The sequence below is a fragment of the Xenopus laevis genome, chromosome 1S (assembly GCF_017654675.1).
Source record: "Xenopus laevis strain J_2021 chromosome 1S, Xenopus_laevis_v10.1, whole genome shotgun sequence".
NCBI lineage: Eukaryota > Metazoa > Chordata > Amphibia > Anura > Pipidae > Xenopus > Xenopus laevis.
Window position 1 is genome coordinate 134,824,583 of NC_054372.1, and position 13,417 is coordinate 134,837,999.

Here is a 13,417-nt window from a genome sequence, read left to right on the forward strand (position 1 = left end):
CAACAAGAAGAGATTATAATTGGCAGTTTAGCACTACTTTACTCCGAATTAATGTAATTACACATCTATTCAACAACATCTAGGTCTGCTGGTGGATATTGGGAGTTGTAGTTGGGGGGGGGAACAAAAACAGGGATACCGCATTAACTGCATCTATCTATCTATCTATCTATCTATCTATCTATCTATCTATCTATCTATCTATCTCTATGTCTGTATTTCTCTCTTGATATGTTTTATATTTTTTCTCTATCTCTTGCTATTATCTCTCTCTCTCTCTACATTTATAAATATATATATATATATATATATATATATATATATATATATATATATATATATACACATATATATGTCTACCTATCCATATTTCTGTCTGTATCTATCAATCATATTTCTCCATATTCCTCTTTATAGTTTGCTATCTATTTATGTCTGTTTTTCTGTATATATATTTCTATACGTGTCTTTCTTTCTTTCTCTATTTATATATTAATGTTTACCTCTCCATATTCCTGTCTGTATCTATCAATCATATTTCTCCATATTCCTCTTTATAGTTTGCTATCTATTTATGTCTGTTTTTCTGTATATATATTTCTATACATGTCTTTCTTTCTTTCTTTCTTTCTTTCTTTCTTTCTTTCTTTCTTTCTTTCTTTCTTTCTTTCTCTATTTATATATAAATGTCGACCTATCCATATTTCTGTCTGTATCTATCAATCATGTTTCTCCAATCTCCATATTGCTCTTTATAGTTTGCTATCTATGGATAGTAAGACTGTTGCTGTATAGAGAAAATGAAGAATTTACCCCCTTCATCTCCCACCGCCTTGATCCCAGTTAGAGAGAGCGGCCCCCTCCCCTCCAATATATCCTGGTGAATGAGAGTGATCCGAGACTCTGGCCACTAAACAGACTTGACCAGTCTGGCGCCGAATGCTCTTAAGTATGTGAGTGAAAAATGCGCTGTTGGGAGGGCTAATCACTTCAGATGTTCCGCTCCTATCTCAGTGCATTTAGCTCACAATGCTGCGCCTTCCTCCAGCCACTAACAATCTGCTTCCCCATCTCCCCTCGTCTTAACCCTTTCGGCTCAGCTCTGCTCATTGGGCCCAGACACAAATCCTAAGGGGAAACTAGTTCTGCTTGTATGTTGTCCTATCTTTAGCAAATAGAAATGTTCAGATTACAGTGTATCTGCCCGTGTATGGCCACCTTAAGAAATATGTGTTATGATGATAACAGCTAAGCAGATATCCAGCTAGTGCACACACATATATAATGCAGGGGACTGGGCCCCGGGTGTGAGCAGATGTGACCCCCATGGCTGTGGAATACAGGCAGCAGCAGAGCCAGTGAGTGGACATTTCACAGTTTGTCCTACAAATGATGTCTTGATTGCTGGACAGATAGACTCGTCACTCGGGGCAGAGAAAGGCTACAGGGCAGCAGCAGCAGGCAATCTGTGTATGTGATCCCAGAGTGAGATATCACACGGAATTAGTGCAAAGGACAAACACTGATGTCTGGGAGATTAGAGGTTTATCCCAGCAAATTACACTTTCTCCCCAGCCTGGCTGGGATGAGGGGGGGGGGGGTAGGGATAAAGCTTTTCTCTGGGAAAAAATAGGATATCCAAGGAAAGCATACAGACAGGAGGAATTGACCTCAATATGACAGCAGGCGTACCACACAATGTAATAGTCTTTATTATAAGGTGTGATCATACACAAGCAGTCCGGCGCAGGGCTAATTACTGTACAACCCCCACATTTTATTGTGGGATCTCATTTTATGGATTTTCTAACTGTATGTGATCACAATCTACTCAGAAAGAGAGTGAAAGGCATGAACACGGGATTCCCAGCTCGCTCCCCAAAACAACACAATACAATGGTGTTCTCTGGGCGATTAATTTCTATATTTAATAAGCTATAGGAGGCTATCTAGGAGGGGCTAGGAGCACAGAGGCAAATTTCAGTAGCGATCATTGGCCTGGGCGCAGTGTAATTGGGCAGTTGCGCTCCCCCGGGCAATCAGTGCGCCGCGCTTCCAGCAGGGATCGGTTGGAGCCGGCAACGCGAGCACGTGATGGGAATGATCTTGGGTCTCATTCCACCAACCCACACATGGCCCGAGCTGCTCGCACTTATCCTTCCTGTCATTGTGACGGGACGAGGCGATGAAATGGGAGTCCCACTGAGAGGCTGCTGATAAGTCAGGGTTGTAGTTGGCCTCAGAGGCTGCTGTGGAGGAGGCAGAGTAGCTGCAGATGGACTGTCAGGGAAAAGCCTCCCCCGCGTGCACACGCACAGCATTCCCCTCCCCCCGCTGGGTGCATGTGTTTTCTCTCCCTTTGCTAGCTAGCCACCTAGAGGTAAGTGCCTTTCCCTGGCGACTGAATAGCTCGCTGTGTTCTTCCAGCCCCGCTACACCTTCCTGCTGTGACCCCTCCCATCCGATCATGTTGACATATTCACACGGCATTATGTAGTAGTGATGCTTTGCTGCGACGCTACAGCTTCCGACACCTTCTTTTTATAACTCAGCCCTGTCCCCATCCAGCAGACCTGTCAAAACCCCGCCTATGGAGCCACACAATTGGTCCGAAAGCGTCAAAGGGCCAATCAAGTAGGTCTGGGCTCCTCGCATTGCCACAACACATCCCTGGGATATGGTGTAAGGAGAGGCTCCATTCACACACACGCAGGATACTTGAAGCGGGACTGTCTCTTTCCTCTGTCTTTTCTCTCCCACCCTCTCCTCTTCCTCTGTAACCCCAGCTCCCTCTCTCCTGTCTCGTCTCACACTGGCACATTCTCCGGGAAGGGAGGCTGCTATTTATTAAAAAAAAGAAGGACAAAGGGAAACAATCCATTTGGGGGAACAGCGGAAGCACGAGAGTGCACTACAAAATAGACTTCTGCATCTTCACTCTCAATCCTTACCTGGAGCTGTAACAGCCACTGGGGCTGCCGCAGATGTTGCTGCTTGTCTACAGAACCCGGACTGTCCCAGTCACTCTCTGATCTCCGCACAAGCGAAACTCTTGGAGCAGAATACTTTTGGCCGGGGAATTTGATCTCTTCTTCTTCTCTCTAGTCGAATTAAAACACAACCCAGTCTGAGAATTAGCCGGCAGTTTGTGTCAATGCTTGTTTCTGCCACTTTAATGTGCCCGTGAAGATCCTTCAGACTGGACTGAGCCCCAAACGGTGACATCCAAAGGGTGCAAGTGAATGAATTTACCCATGAGAGACCCAGTAATTTCAGGGTCAGGCATGGCTTACCATCCATTCCTATCCCACAGGGCACCAGACTTTGCAATGAGTGCTGTTCTTGGACACCAACCTCCCTTTTTTCCAACCCTGGCTCTGCCACCCAATGGGGCTGCTCTTTCCCTTTCTAGTGCCCTGGCCAAGCCCATCATGGATCAATTAATGGGTGCCGCAGAGACTGGCATCCCCTTTTCATCTTTGGGTCATCAGGCAGCTGCTCATTTGAGGCCTCTTAAAACCCTTGAACCAGAAGAAGAAGTTGAAGACGATCCAAAAGTCCACCTGGAAGCCAAGGATCTCTGGGAACAGTTCCACAAAAGGGGAACAGAGATGGTCATCACAAAATCTGGGAGGTGAGTCACAGCCTTTGTCTCCATTGTACATTAGAACTGTTTTTTAAAACATAAGACTTGGGCAGGGGATGTACACAACTACACACTCCATGTACTATCATTGCCCAGATCTGCAGATTCCTGTTCCATTTCCAATTCACCTGGCACTCCTTATTTCCTTTCTCTTCATTTATTTATTATTCTGCGTATGTTTCTACTTGTTTCTGTGTAAATCTGGGCTCAGGAATCATTTCTATTTGTCGGATTTACAAAAAAAAAACAAAAAAACACACTTTCAACTCCCAGGACTTTAATACAGAACAGCATTTTGGGGTAAAAAAAATAGAAAGTGAAACTTTTCGGCGTATAAATAAGAAATACACATCAACACAAGTGCAATGTATGTAAGTGGCATATACTCCTCGCTTTACTTCTGACAGCATTTAGTAAACGAAAACATGATTATATTGCATATGGTTCTATCTCCTCTCCAGCAATATAAAGCTTTATTACTGCAATTGTATTTACTGTATTTAGGCCCTGGGTGCGGCGTCTCCCACTCCCTCCTGTCTGTCAGCTACGGTCAAAGTTTTGCACCAAAGGTTCGAAGAATTGTGCCACTTTATTGTATATATTTCCTGCAGCTAGAACTGATACTAAATAACTTTATGGCACTGGTATATACAGAAGGCAGCTTGCTATCGATGGTGTTAAATGCCTTGTGGAAATATGTCTGTGTAACGAGTGTGTATTTTATGTGTGTGTGTGTTTGTGTATGTGTATACCCGCACAATCACACATACACATGTAAAAATCGTTTATTTTATACGGATAATTACAGAAAGGAGGACTAGTCCATACTGAGAGAAATATGTTTTTGTGATAGCCTGTATAAAAGGCCTCAAATGTACTACTGCACGCACAAACACACAACATTCTCCTGGGTAGTGTGCAGTTGCTATAACCAGTGGCATTTCCAAGAAAAACCCTATTCTGCACTAATCAGTAGTCACTAAATCACTTATCTGCAAGAGATTGGGCCCATCTGAATTCACAGCAATGTGCAACAGAACCCTTCCCCCAATACACAGACACTCACACACTAAACAAACCAAAATAAGAAAGTATGTAGGTAAATGAATCCAGAGGAAGGTTTCCAAACCCTGTCCTTACAAAGTGATTGTGGAATTATTCAATTGACACAGCAAGCTTTGTGTCCAGCTGGACTTTTTCTTGAATGAAAACTGGATTGTCTGTGACTTGACCAATGCTTTTTGCCTGCAAATGGCACAATTGTTTATTATATTTATAGAGGAGTGCGTATTTTGTAGGTATTTTTTTTATTTAAGGCTCTCGTGTTGACTTTAAAATGAAAGAGTATATATATATATATATATATATATATATATATATATATATATATATATATATATATATATTTATATTTATTTATTTTTATTGTGTTGTTTTGTGTAGGAGAATGTTTCCTCCATTTAAAGTGAGGTGCTCTGGTCTGGACAAGAAAGCCAAATACATTCTACTGATGGACATTGTGGCTGCAGATGACTGCAGGTACAAGTTCCATAACTCCCGATGGATGGTGGCTGGAAAGGCAGACCCCGAAATGCCCAAACGAATGTATATCCACCCAGACAGCCCGGCCACTGGGGAGCAATGGATGTCCAAAGTAGTGAACTTCCATAAACTCAAACTGACCAACAATATCTCGGATAAACATGGATTTGTGAGTATTCTTGACAGTATTTCTTATCTCTCGCCTCGCATGCGATTTTTTGCAATGTGTGAAATTTACACTTTTTCATATTTAAAAATACAACAGCATTGAAAAAAAACCCCACAAACAGACTAAAAAGTAATATTGTAATGCATGTGTTTACATGATAACACGAGTTATTAATACTGTGAAAGATATTCACATATTTATTCTTCGTTTTAGGAAAGCTTATACATTTAGAAAACAAATATGTCTGAAACAATCACAGGTCTAGATGTGTGTGTGCTGCGTGTTACTTTATAAAGTGTGTTATTCTGGTTATATAAGATATTTTTCCTTCAGGTTGGATGAAAAATAATGCGATGCCCACCCCAAGCAAATTGATGGGCCTCTTAAATGTGGTTGATGAAAGGAGTTCACTAATTAGATAAAATAGGCATGTGATTTGGGAGGATATAACTAATAAGTGATACCAGATTCTTTGCTTTTCTAGTTGGGACCTGTGTGTGTGTGTCTTTGACTTGCTTATGTTTTTATTTCCTTCTGTATTCTTATTGCACAGCTATATAACTCTATATATCTATCACACACATTAACCCTGTGTTAGCAAAGAGAATATTTCATGCACTGATTTGCCAGCCTCTGTCATTTGTCTGGAATTATTCTCTTTTCTAATGTCTGCTGTGAATCCTATTTAAAAAAAAATTGTGTGTACAGTATATAACAGTAGGTTATTTTATATTCTGTCCTGTTTTCCTTGCAGACTATTTTAAACTCCATGCACAAATACCAACCCAGGTTCCACATAGTGCGAGCTAATGACATTCTGAAATTACCCTACAGCACATTCAGAACTTATGTGTTCCCTGAGACAGAATTCATTGCAGTGACTGCATACCAGAATGATAAGGTAAGAAGCTTATAGGGATTTAACCAATGTGTCTGGGTTTTGCCCCCTCCCTTTCATTTCTTTATGTTAAAATTGCAATTCTTGCTTTCAAACAAAACCTTCCATTTTGCATCCCTAGTATGAAGGGATATCATCAATGTATCCTGATAACAGGATTCTCGTTTACTAGGTGCTCTACTTCTGTCATTACTAGGTCTCCATGAAAATGAGATGTAAAATTACATGCTGTATTTTAATATTTTAGTATGTGTGAGCTAATGGATGTTTGGGATTGTTTAATAGCTGAGTCTTATGCCTTGCTGAAGAAATTCAGTTTAAATGGGCTATACAGTCTGTAAAGAAGTGTTGCTATTGTGGGAGAATTATTTATCAACAAAAAATAGTTCCTAAACACAAACAACTACCTCTTCCATCATATGAATAACACTACATCTGCACACATTATTCTAGAACCTTGAATTCTGTCATTCTTAGTACTTTCTGCTCCTGGTTTTTTTTTTCTCCCGAAAATAATGATTCTATCCTGTCATCATTCACGTGGACAGAACATAAATGAAACATTAAGCCAACATTACTTAAGGCTGATGTAAAATATAGTGCACACAAACTTGTGTGGGAATTAAATGTTCTATATTCATCTACAGCTATTAGATGCGTTATGTGTTTTCTGAGGAGCAGGCAAAACAATTTAAAATGTTATAAATAAATAAAATGAACATTTGATTTTGTTGCATAATTATTCTATAATATACAGTAAGGTTAGCCCGCATTTCATTAACGCTGACTAGGTGTCCTATTTATTTAAAATAGCTTTTTTTTTTATTTAATTGACCCACGATGTCAGAGGTTTTCAATAAAGGTAAACAACTGATTTGGCCCTGGCTCTCATGTTTAGTGAGAAAGAGAGGGCAGAGAAAGTAAGATAAATGAAAACAAATGTTCTGTTCAGGATCCGCGTCCCCCTGTTATAATTCAAAAAGTATTTGCACAGATGAAAAAAAAAGCTTTCCCTAATGAAATAGGGTCTGCCTGCCCTCCTCCAGAGCCAGCTCATTATGCTGGAAAAAGATATTTATCTTCTTGTCTTGTCCTTCACAATTACTTTGAATGAGTTAGACTAAAATCGAATTTATAATACTCGGCAAGAAATATTGTTCGAGTCGATTGTCCACGAATCGCAGGGCTTTCTAATAGCAGTGCAGTAGTTGTGCGGGCGGGTGTTTGGTGTATATGTAGGTCTAGCATTGAAAGAAAACGATTTAGTTACCGGTTAATGGAAAGTAATGTTTGTCCATTTACTTTCCACAGATCACTCAATTAAAAATTGATAACAATCCCTTTGCCAAAGGCTTTCGTGACACTGGGAATGGCAGGAGAGAAAAGAGGTGAGTGTGTGGCAGGATCACACTGGTCTACTGTTTGTTTTGTGTTGGCAGAAAGAAGAAATAAACTCCTGGCCACAGCCATTTTTTGTTTTCGGGTTAACCCCTTCGACTCATGCCAGGGCCAGAGATCAACACCATGGTTGTTCCAGGAGATATTGGTATATGCCAAGCTGTTTCCATTGCCCTCTACAAAGAAACCTTGATGGTTTGGGGGTTTTTTTCTTTTACTGTTACCATAAAAATGTTTTTGTTTTCTTTTAAAAAAAAAACCATTTGTTGCTTTTGATTTTTGTGAGTTTTACTTAAACCTCAAGTTATGAGGAAATGATTATTGCTACAAAGCGAGTAAAAAAAAAAAGATCTGTTCCTAAAAGCCAAAGTAATGAAATAAAATCGAGGGAAGTTTGTAATTGAGTTGGCTGCTCTTGTAATGTGAAGGCAAATGTTATTTTAGTTTTAACCATTTAAAAGGTCGTGTTTGAGCAGTTATAAACTGGAGGGAGAAAGAAACAGAGGCTTCTGACTCGCAAACATTTTTATTTTTTGCTTTCATATTTATATGTTGAATTGTTAGTAAAAAAATAAGTGTGCGGGGGTGAAGTTAATAAAAAGCCTCCTGCAGTTGCAGCTGCAGTTAAAGTGAAACTGCCTATCGCTCTGACTGCAGCTCTCGCTCTCTGTAAGGGAGATGGGCAGTTTCACTTTAACGCGGAGGGGGATTTGCAGCAGAAGTCGAATCGCTAAGAATGTCCAGCACCTGCGATGGAAAAGTCAGTGTGACACCTACCCGTGACATACCTCAGCCCTCTCACACTGGCATCCAATATCATCCCTGTCCCCTGTTGGTTTTGGATCCCTTCTGCCAAATTTCTTATCTCACATTCCAAAAAATGGCATCCTTTATTCTGTAGCACTGGCGCATTTCTCCTTGCACAAGTGTGTGCGCGCATAGGAGTGTGTCTATAATTCACACATCTGCACATCCCTGGGAAGCTCATAGAGCTGAATAGAGCAGTGAAGAATCGTAAAGTGCATTTAATTGATGAAGAAAGAAGCCATGGCGCAGTGCATTGCGCACGATCTGCTACTGATTCGTTCATTTATTCAGAAGTCTTAAATCTGCAGGTCTTTGGCACTTCATAAATTCAGATCATTTTTTTTTTTACAAAGCATTCTGTTGATAGTTCTTGGGCAGAGGATTGGAGATAGCAGGGCATTTGTTCCACTGATCTTTGCACATAGCAGATCATTGGATCAATACGATTTTGCGCAGCTGAGACAGGTCCACAGTTAAAGTGCAAAAAGCAATGGTGACTTGTTTGGGTAAGGAAAAACTAAAACGAGATTTTTTACTTAGTTTAAATAATTATTTTTTAAAGGTATACGCCATATTGTGTCTATCAATAAATGTAGTTACTAGTCAATAGCTGGCGCACAGTATTTAGTATTTTAGGTATTTTCTACTTTTTTTTAGGAAACAGTTGGCCTTGCACTCCATGCGACCTTATGATGATCACCAGAAGAAGGATAATGGGAGTTCGGACGAGTCCTCTAGTGAACAAACTGCCTATAAATGTTTTGGCCAGACTTCTTCTCCAACCGCACCTGCAGTGGCCACCTCATCCCTCAAAGGTATAGTCCCTAGCCCCGGTTTGCCATTAGTTACTCACCAGCAACTTTTTTATATTCTGGGGAGTAGATGGGGAATGGGGCTAATCTTGGGAGTGTGTTGTCTCCCATTATTCGTTGCTCATTGAATCGGTCTCAGATGAAATCTCGGGATGGGACATAGCAGCTAGGCTCTGGGACGGAACCAAGGTGTGTGTGTGTGGGGGGGGGTGTAGGTGAGATCACGTTTAACCCGACTGTCTTGTTGCAGGTGTGCCCCCCAGTGACGGGGAGAGTGACGAGGAGAGTAGGGATGAGGGAGGACCGGACACAGGCGAATCTGCCAAGATCTCCACAACAACCAGTGAGGATTGCAGGGAGTTGGCCAGTCCCCCCAGGGCCCCGCTTTTCCCATCAGATGTGGGCAGCAGCAGCGGCAGGAGCAAGGAGCAGAGCGGCAGGACAGGAAAAAGTTCCCCGGACTCCCGGCACAGCCCAGGCCACATCACCTCCAGCAGCAGCAGCAGGATCCTGAGCATCGACCATTTGAAAAGCCCAACCAGAGACTCCCATAAAACAGAGGAGCCCCAGCGCTCCAAGGAACGTTACCCCCCTCTCACTGTGCAAACAGACAGTAGCGCCCACCAGCTCAGCCAGGGCCATCTGCACAACCTTGGCTTCCCCCCAGGACTAACTGGGCAGCAGTTCTTTAACCCTCTGGGCGCCTCACACCCTCTACTCCTGCACCCAAGTCACTTTGCAATGGGAGGGGCTTTTTCCAATATGGCCGCTGGCATGAACCCACTTCTGGCCTCAGTTTCAGGAGCATCACCTGGGATCAACAGCATAGACTCTACCGTCATGGCATCTTCCTCTCAAGGGCTGGCGGGATCATCTGCACTGCCTTTCCACCTGCAGCAGCAAGTCCTGGCCTCTCAGGTAATATGGTCAGCCTGCCCTTAGTTGCATATGCATATATTCTCTACTTCTCCCATCCGAACTTCTGCCACCAGGACCCCCTATTTGCAATATTAAAGCAAAAGGCTGAGATTTTATTCTTCCAAGGTCCTATCATAATGTAGTAATTTATACCACAAACTAATAGTGCAAAATACCAGCAAGTCCTGGCCTCCCAGGTAATATGGGCAGCCTGCCCCTAATTTTATATGTGTATATTCTCTACTTCTCCCATCTGAACTTCTGCCACCCGGGACCCCCTATTTGCACTATTAAAGCAAAAGGCTGAGATTTTATTCTTCCAAGATCCTTTCATAATTTAGTAATTTATACTACTAACTAATGGTGCAAAATAAGCAATAGTCCCAGTAGTTACTCTACAGAGACATCAGGAAATGGGCTCTAACCCACATACTCTAACACACAATCATACCCCCCCCCCCACACACACACAGTATAGTGACTTCCCTACAGCATCTCAGTTTATAGTGAATTCCACTTCCACTTTCCTCTTTCCTTAACAAGTGCACTGGGAAATGTGGGGTCTTTAGTTCACATAAAAAATAAACGGTTTCTATTGAAGGCGCATGGAAATATATAGTAAATGCAGGCAGTAATAAGAGCAATATTAATGTACTCCGAGATGTAGAATATAAGCATATTTTATAGGAGTTCAACGAGGATATAAAGGGACCCAGTGCTTATAATACCTAATTTTTATATATTCCATGGTTTTACATGTGACCACTAGACACCCATTATAATTGATGACTGAGCACAAACGGTTTTTTTTTAATACTGAATAAAAAGACAGGATGTGACTGTTTTCAGGAAGGGGATTTTACTAGGGTAAAAACTTTCTGAGAAAAAGCAGAATTTTCCAGCTGCCGGGAAAGGAAAGGAGGAGCCAATGATGGATTATTGGGGGCAATAGATGGACGCAGTGTAATTGTTGTGTAGTAATAGTGATCGTTCCTGGCTGTTAATGTTGCTGTGTGTTTGTGTTGCAGGGCCTGGCAATGTCTCCCTTCGGAGGGCTTTTCTCCTACCCTTACACGTACATGGCTGCGGCTGCTGCAGCCTCCTCTGCTGTGCACAGACACCCTTTTCTTAACGCCATGCGCCCCAGGCTCAGGTACAACCCGTACTCTTTCCCTATGCCCTTTGCAGAAAGCAACAGCCTCCTCACCACTGCCCTGCACTCTCTGCCCAACGGCGCGCTGGATGGCAAAGCCAGTCTCCTCTCCAGTCCGGCCGCTACTGCTCTGGACAATGAACTGACCAGCAGATCCTCCACCCTGTCTTCTGGCTCCGTCTCTTTATCCCCAAAGCTGTGCCCAGAGAAGGAAGCAAGCAGTGAGCTCCAAAATATTCAGCGGCTAGTGAGCGGGCTGGATTCTAAGCAGGAGCTGTCAAGGAGCGGTTCCCCTGATTGAGCCCAGGCATCACTAACAAGCCAGTCCTGATGGTCTTATTCCAGTTCCAGACTGACAGTGCACTTTGTGTTGGGCACAGGAAGCCCCTTCCTATCCTTGACTTGCTACAAGCGGGGATCTACAAGGGTTTTCATGGACTGCAAACATGGGGGAGAAGTTTGGACCCTTGCAAGCTGCTATTAGGATCATATATATACCACTACACAGCCTATCAGGCTCTGAGAACAGATTAGGGGTCTGCAAGTGTACAACGCCTCTGTTTATCAGTGCCAAACACCCTGGCAGCCTGGTCCTCCCAAGCTGCTGCTGAACTACATTCCATACCCCCTACCCACCCACACAAAAGCCTCCTGTGAATTCTGAGAGTTGTAGTTGAGCAGCAGCTGGAGATGGAAAGGCTAATGATCTCTGGTGGTATAAACCATCATTTTCTTGCAAAATTAAACTTGAAAGTCTTTTAGAGTTAAAACATTTGATAAAGGGCAAGAAAAGGGACAAGGATGCATTGCTGAATATATTTTTCCTAGGCCTTCTGCTTCTGCATGCAAACAAATCCTTCCCTGTTAGCTCTGCAATGCCTGCTTAATATCATGGCACCAACATGGAGCTCTCCTCTCCATACCAATCCCATGGAAACATGATTACGCATTTAGTTAATGGGATATCCCAACTGATTATTGGCTAGATCCACTCCTCAAATAGGCAACAAGTCAAGAACATAGAGCAAACAAGCGCAAAAGGGAGGATGATATTAAAAAAAAAGTATTTATGTAATTATTTGATATCTTATGTAAATAAAACCAAAATACTGAATATTAAAATTTAATTTATTTATAATGTATATATTCATGTAAATAAGGCTCTTATTTTTAGTGTGTGTCAAACCGATTTGGTGCCAAAAGCTGTTTCTATTACTATTAGTTTGTTTTTTTTCATTGAACTATAAAAACAATTCTGGCCTGGCTGTTATGCCAACCGCTGTGGCTTCATCATATATATATATATATATATATATATATATATATATATATATATATATATATATATATATATATATATATATATATATGTTTTTTATTTGCATTAATGAAACCATGGGAAAAATAAACATATAAAGGTCACACAAATTCATAGTGTTGGCAGGTTGAACAGGGTGAAACACTTTTCCCATCCAATGCCCAGAAGCTGAATTTGCCCAAGAACTAACAGTCAGTTTACTCAATAAATAATTGTTTGATCCCAGAGTCTCCATCCAAATATCTCAGTTCTGCACTGCGGGGTTTCACAAGGAAACCCGACTCTGTTTATAAATACCTCTGTCTTTGGTTAAATCTAGTTGTTGTTATCTGAACAGTTGAACTCCTGGCTGTGTCAGTAATAATATATGAAGGTCTAAATATCTTTCTCTATGTATGATGTCATGAATGTTCGATAGAACGTTTCTTCTTGTATTTTTTGTTTGTTTCCAAAGTCTACGAGTTTCAATAAATTTTTTTTTTTTTTAACATCATAACCTTTATTGAAAGATGATAGGCATGACATGTAGCGAAGAATGCAACAGAAAAGGCGTAATGGACAATGCAGTAGATGACATAACACATGACAGTCACATACCAGTCAAATAAAGTTATACAATATGATAATCAAAAGAAAAGAAAACAGTGAAAGAAAAGAAACAAAACAAAAGAAAAAAAAAAACAGAGAAAGTGCATATATTCAACATTGTCTAGAAAACAACAATATGATAATCTGCCAACAACACTATATATAGAT

At 41.3% G+C, this 13,417-nt stretch overlaps 1 protein-coding gene across 1 annotated transcript; it reads left to right on the top strand.

The window, feature by feature from the left end:
- Positions 1-2,733: 2,733 nt before the first annotated feature.
- On the top strand, positions 2,734-13,147 carry tbx3.S (T-box 3 S homeolog). The gene is given in 7 exon segments (NM_001087933.1): positions 2,734-3,634; positions 5,090-5,357; positions 6,112-6,258; positions 7,567-7,643; positions 9,118-9,275; positions 9,523-10,190; positions 11,219-13,147. Coding segments are annotated over 7 exon segments (2,136 nt in total). The 5' UTR covers positions 2,734-3,242; the 3' UTR covers positions 11,645-13,147.
- Positions 13,148-13,417: the final 270 nt, after the last annotated feature.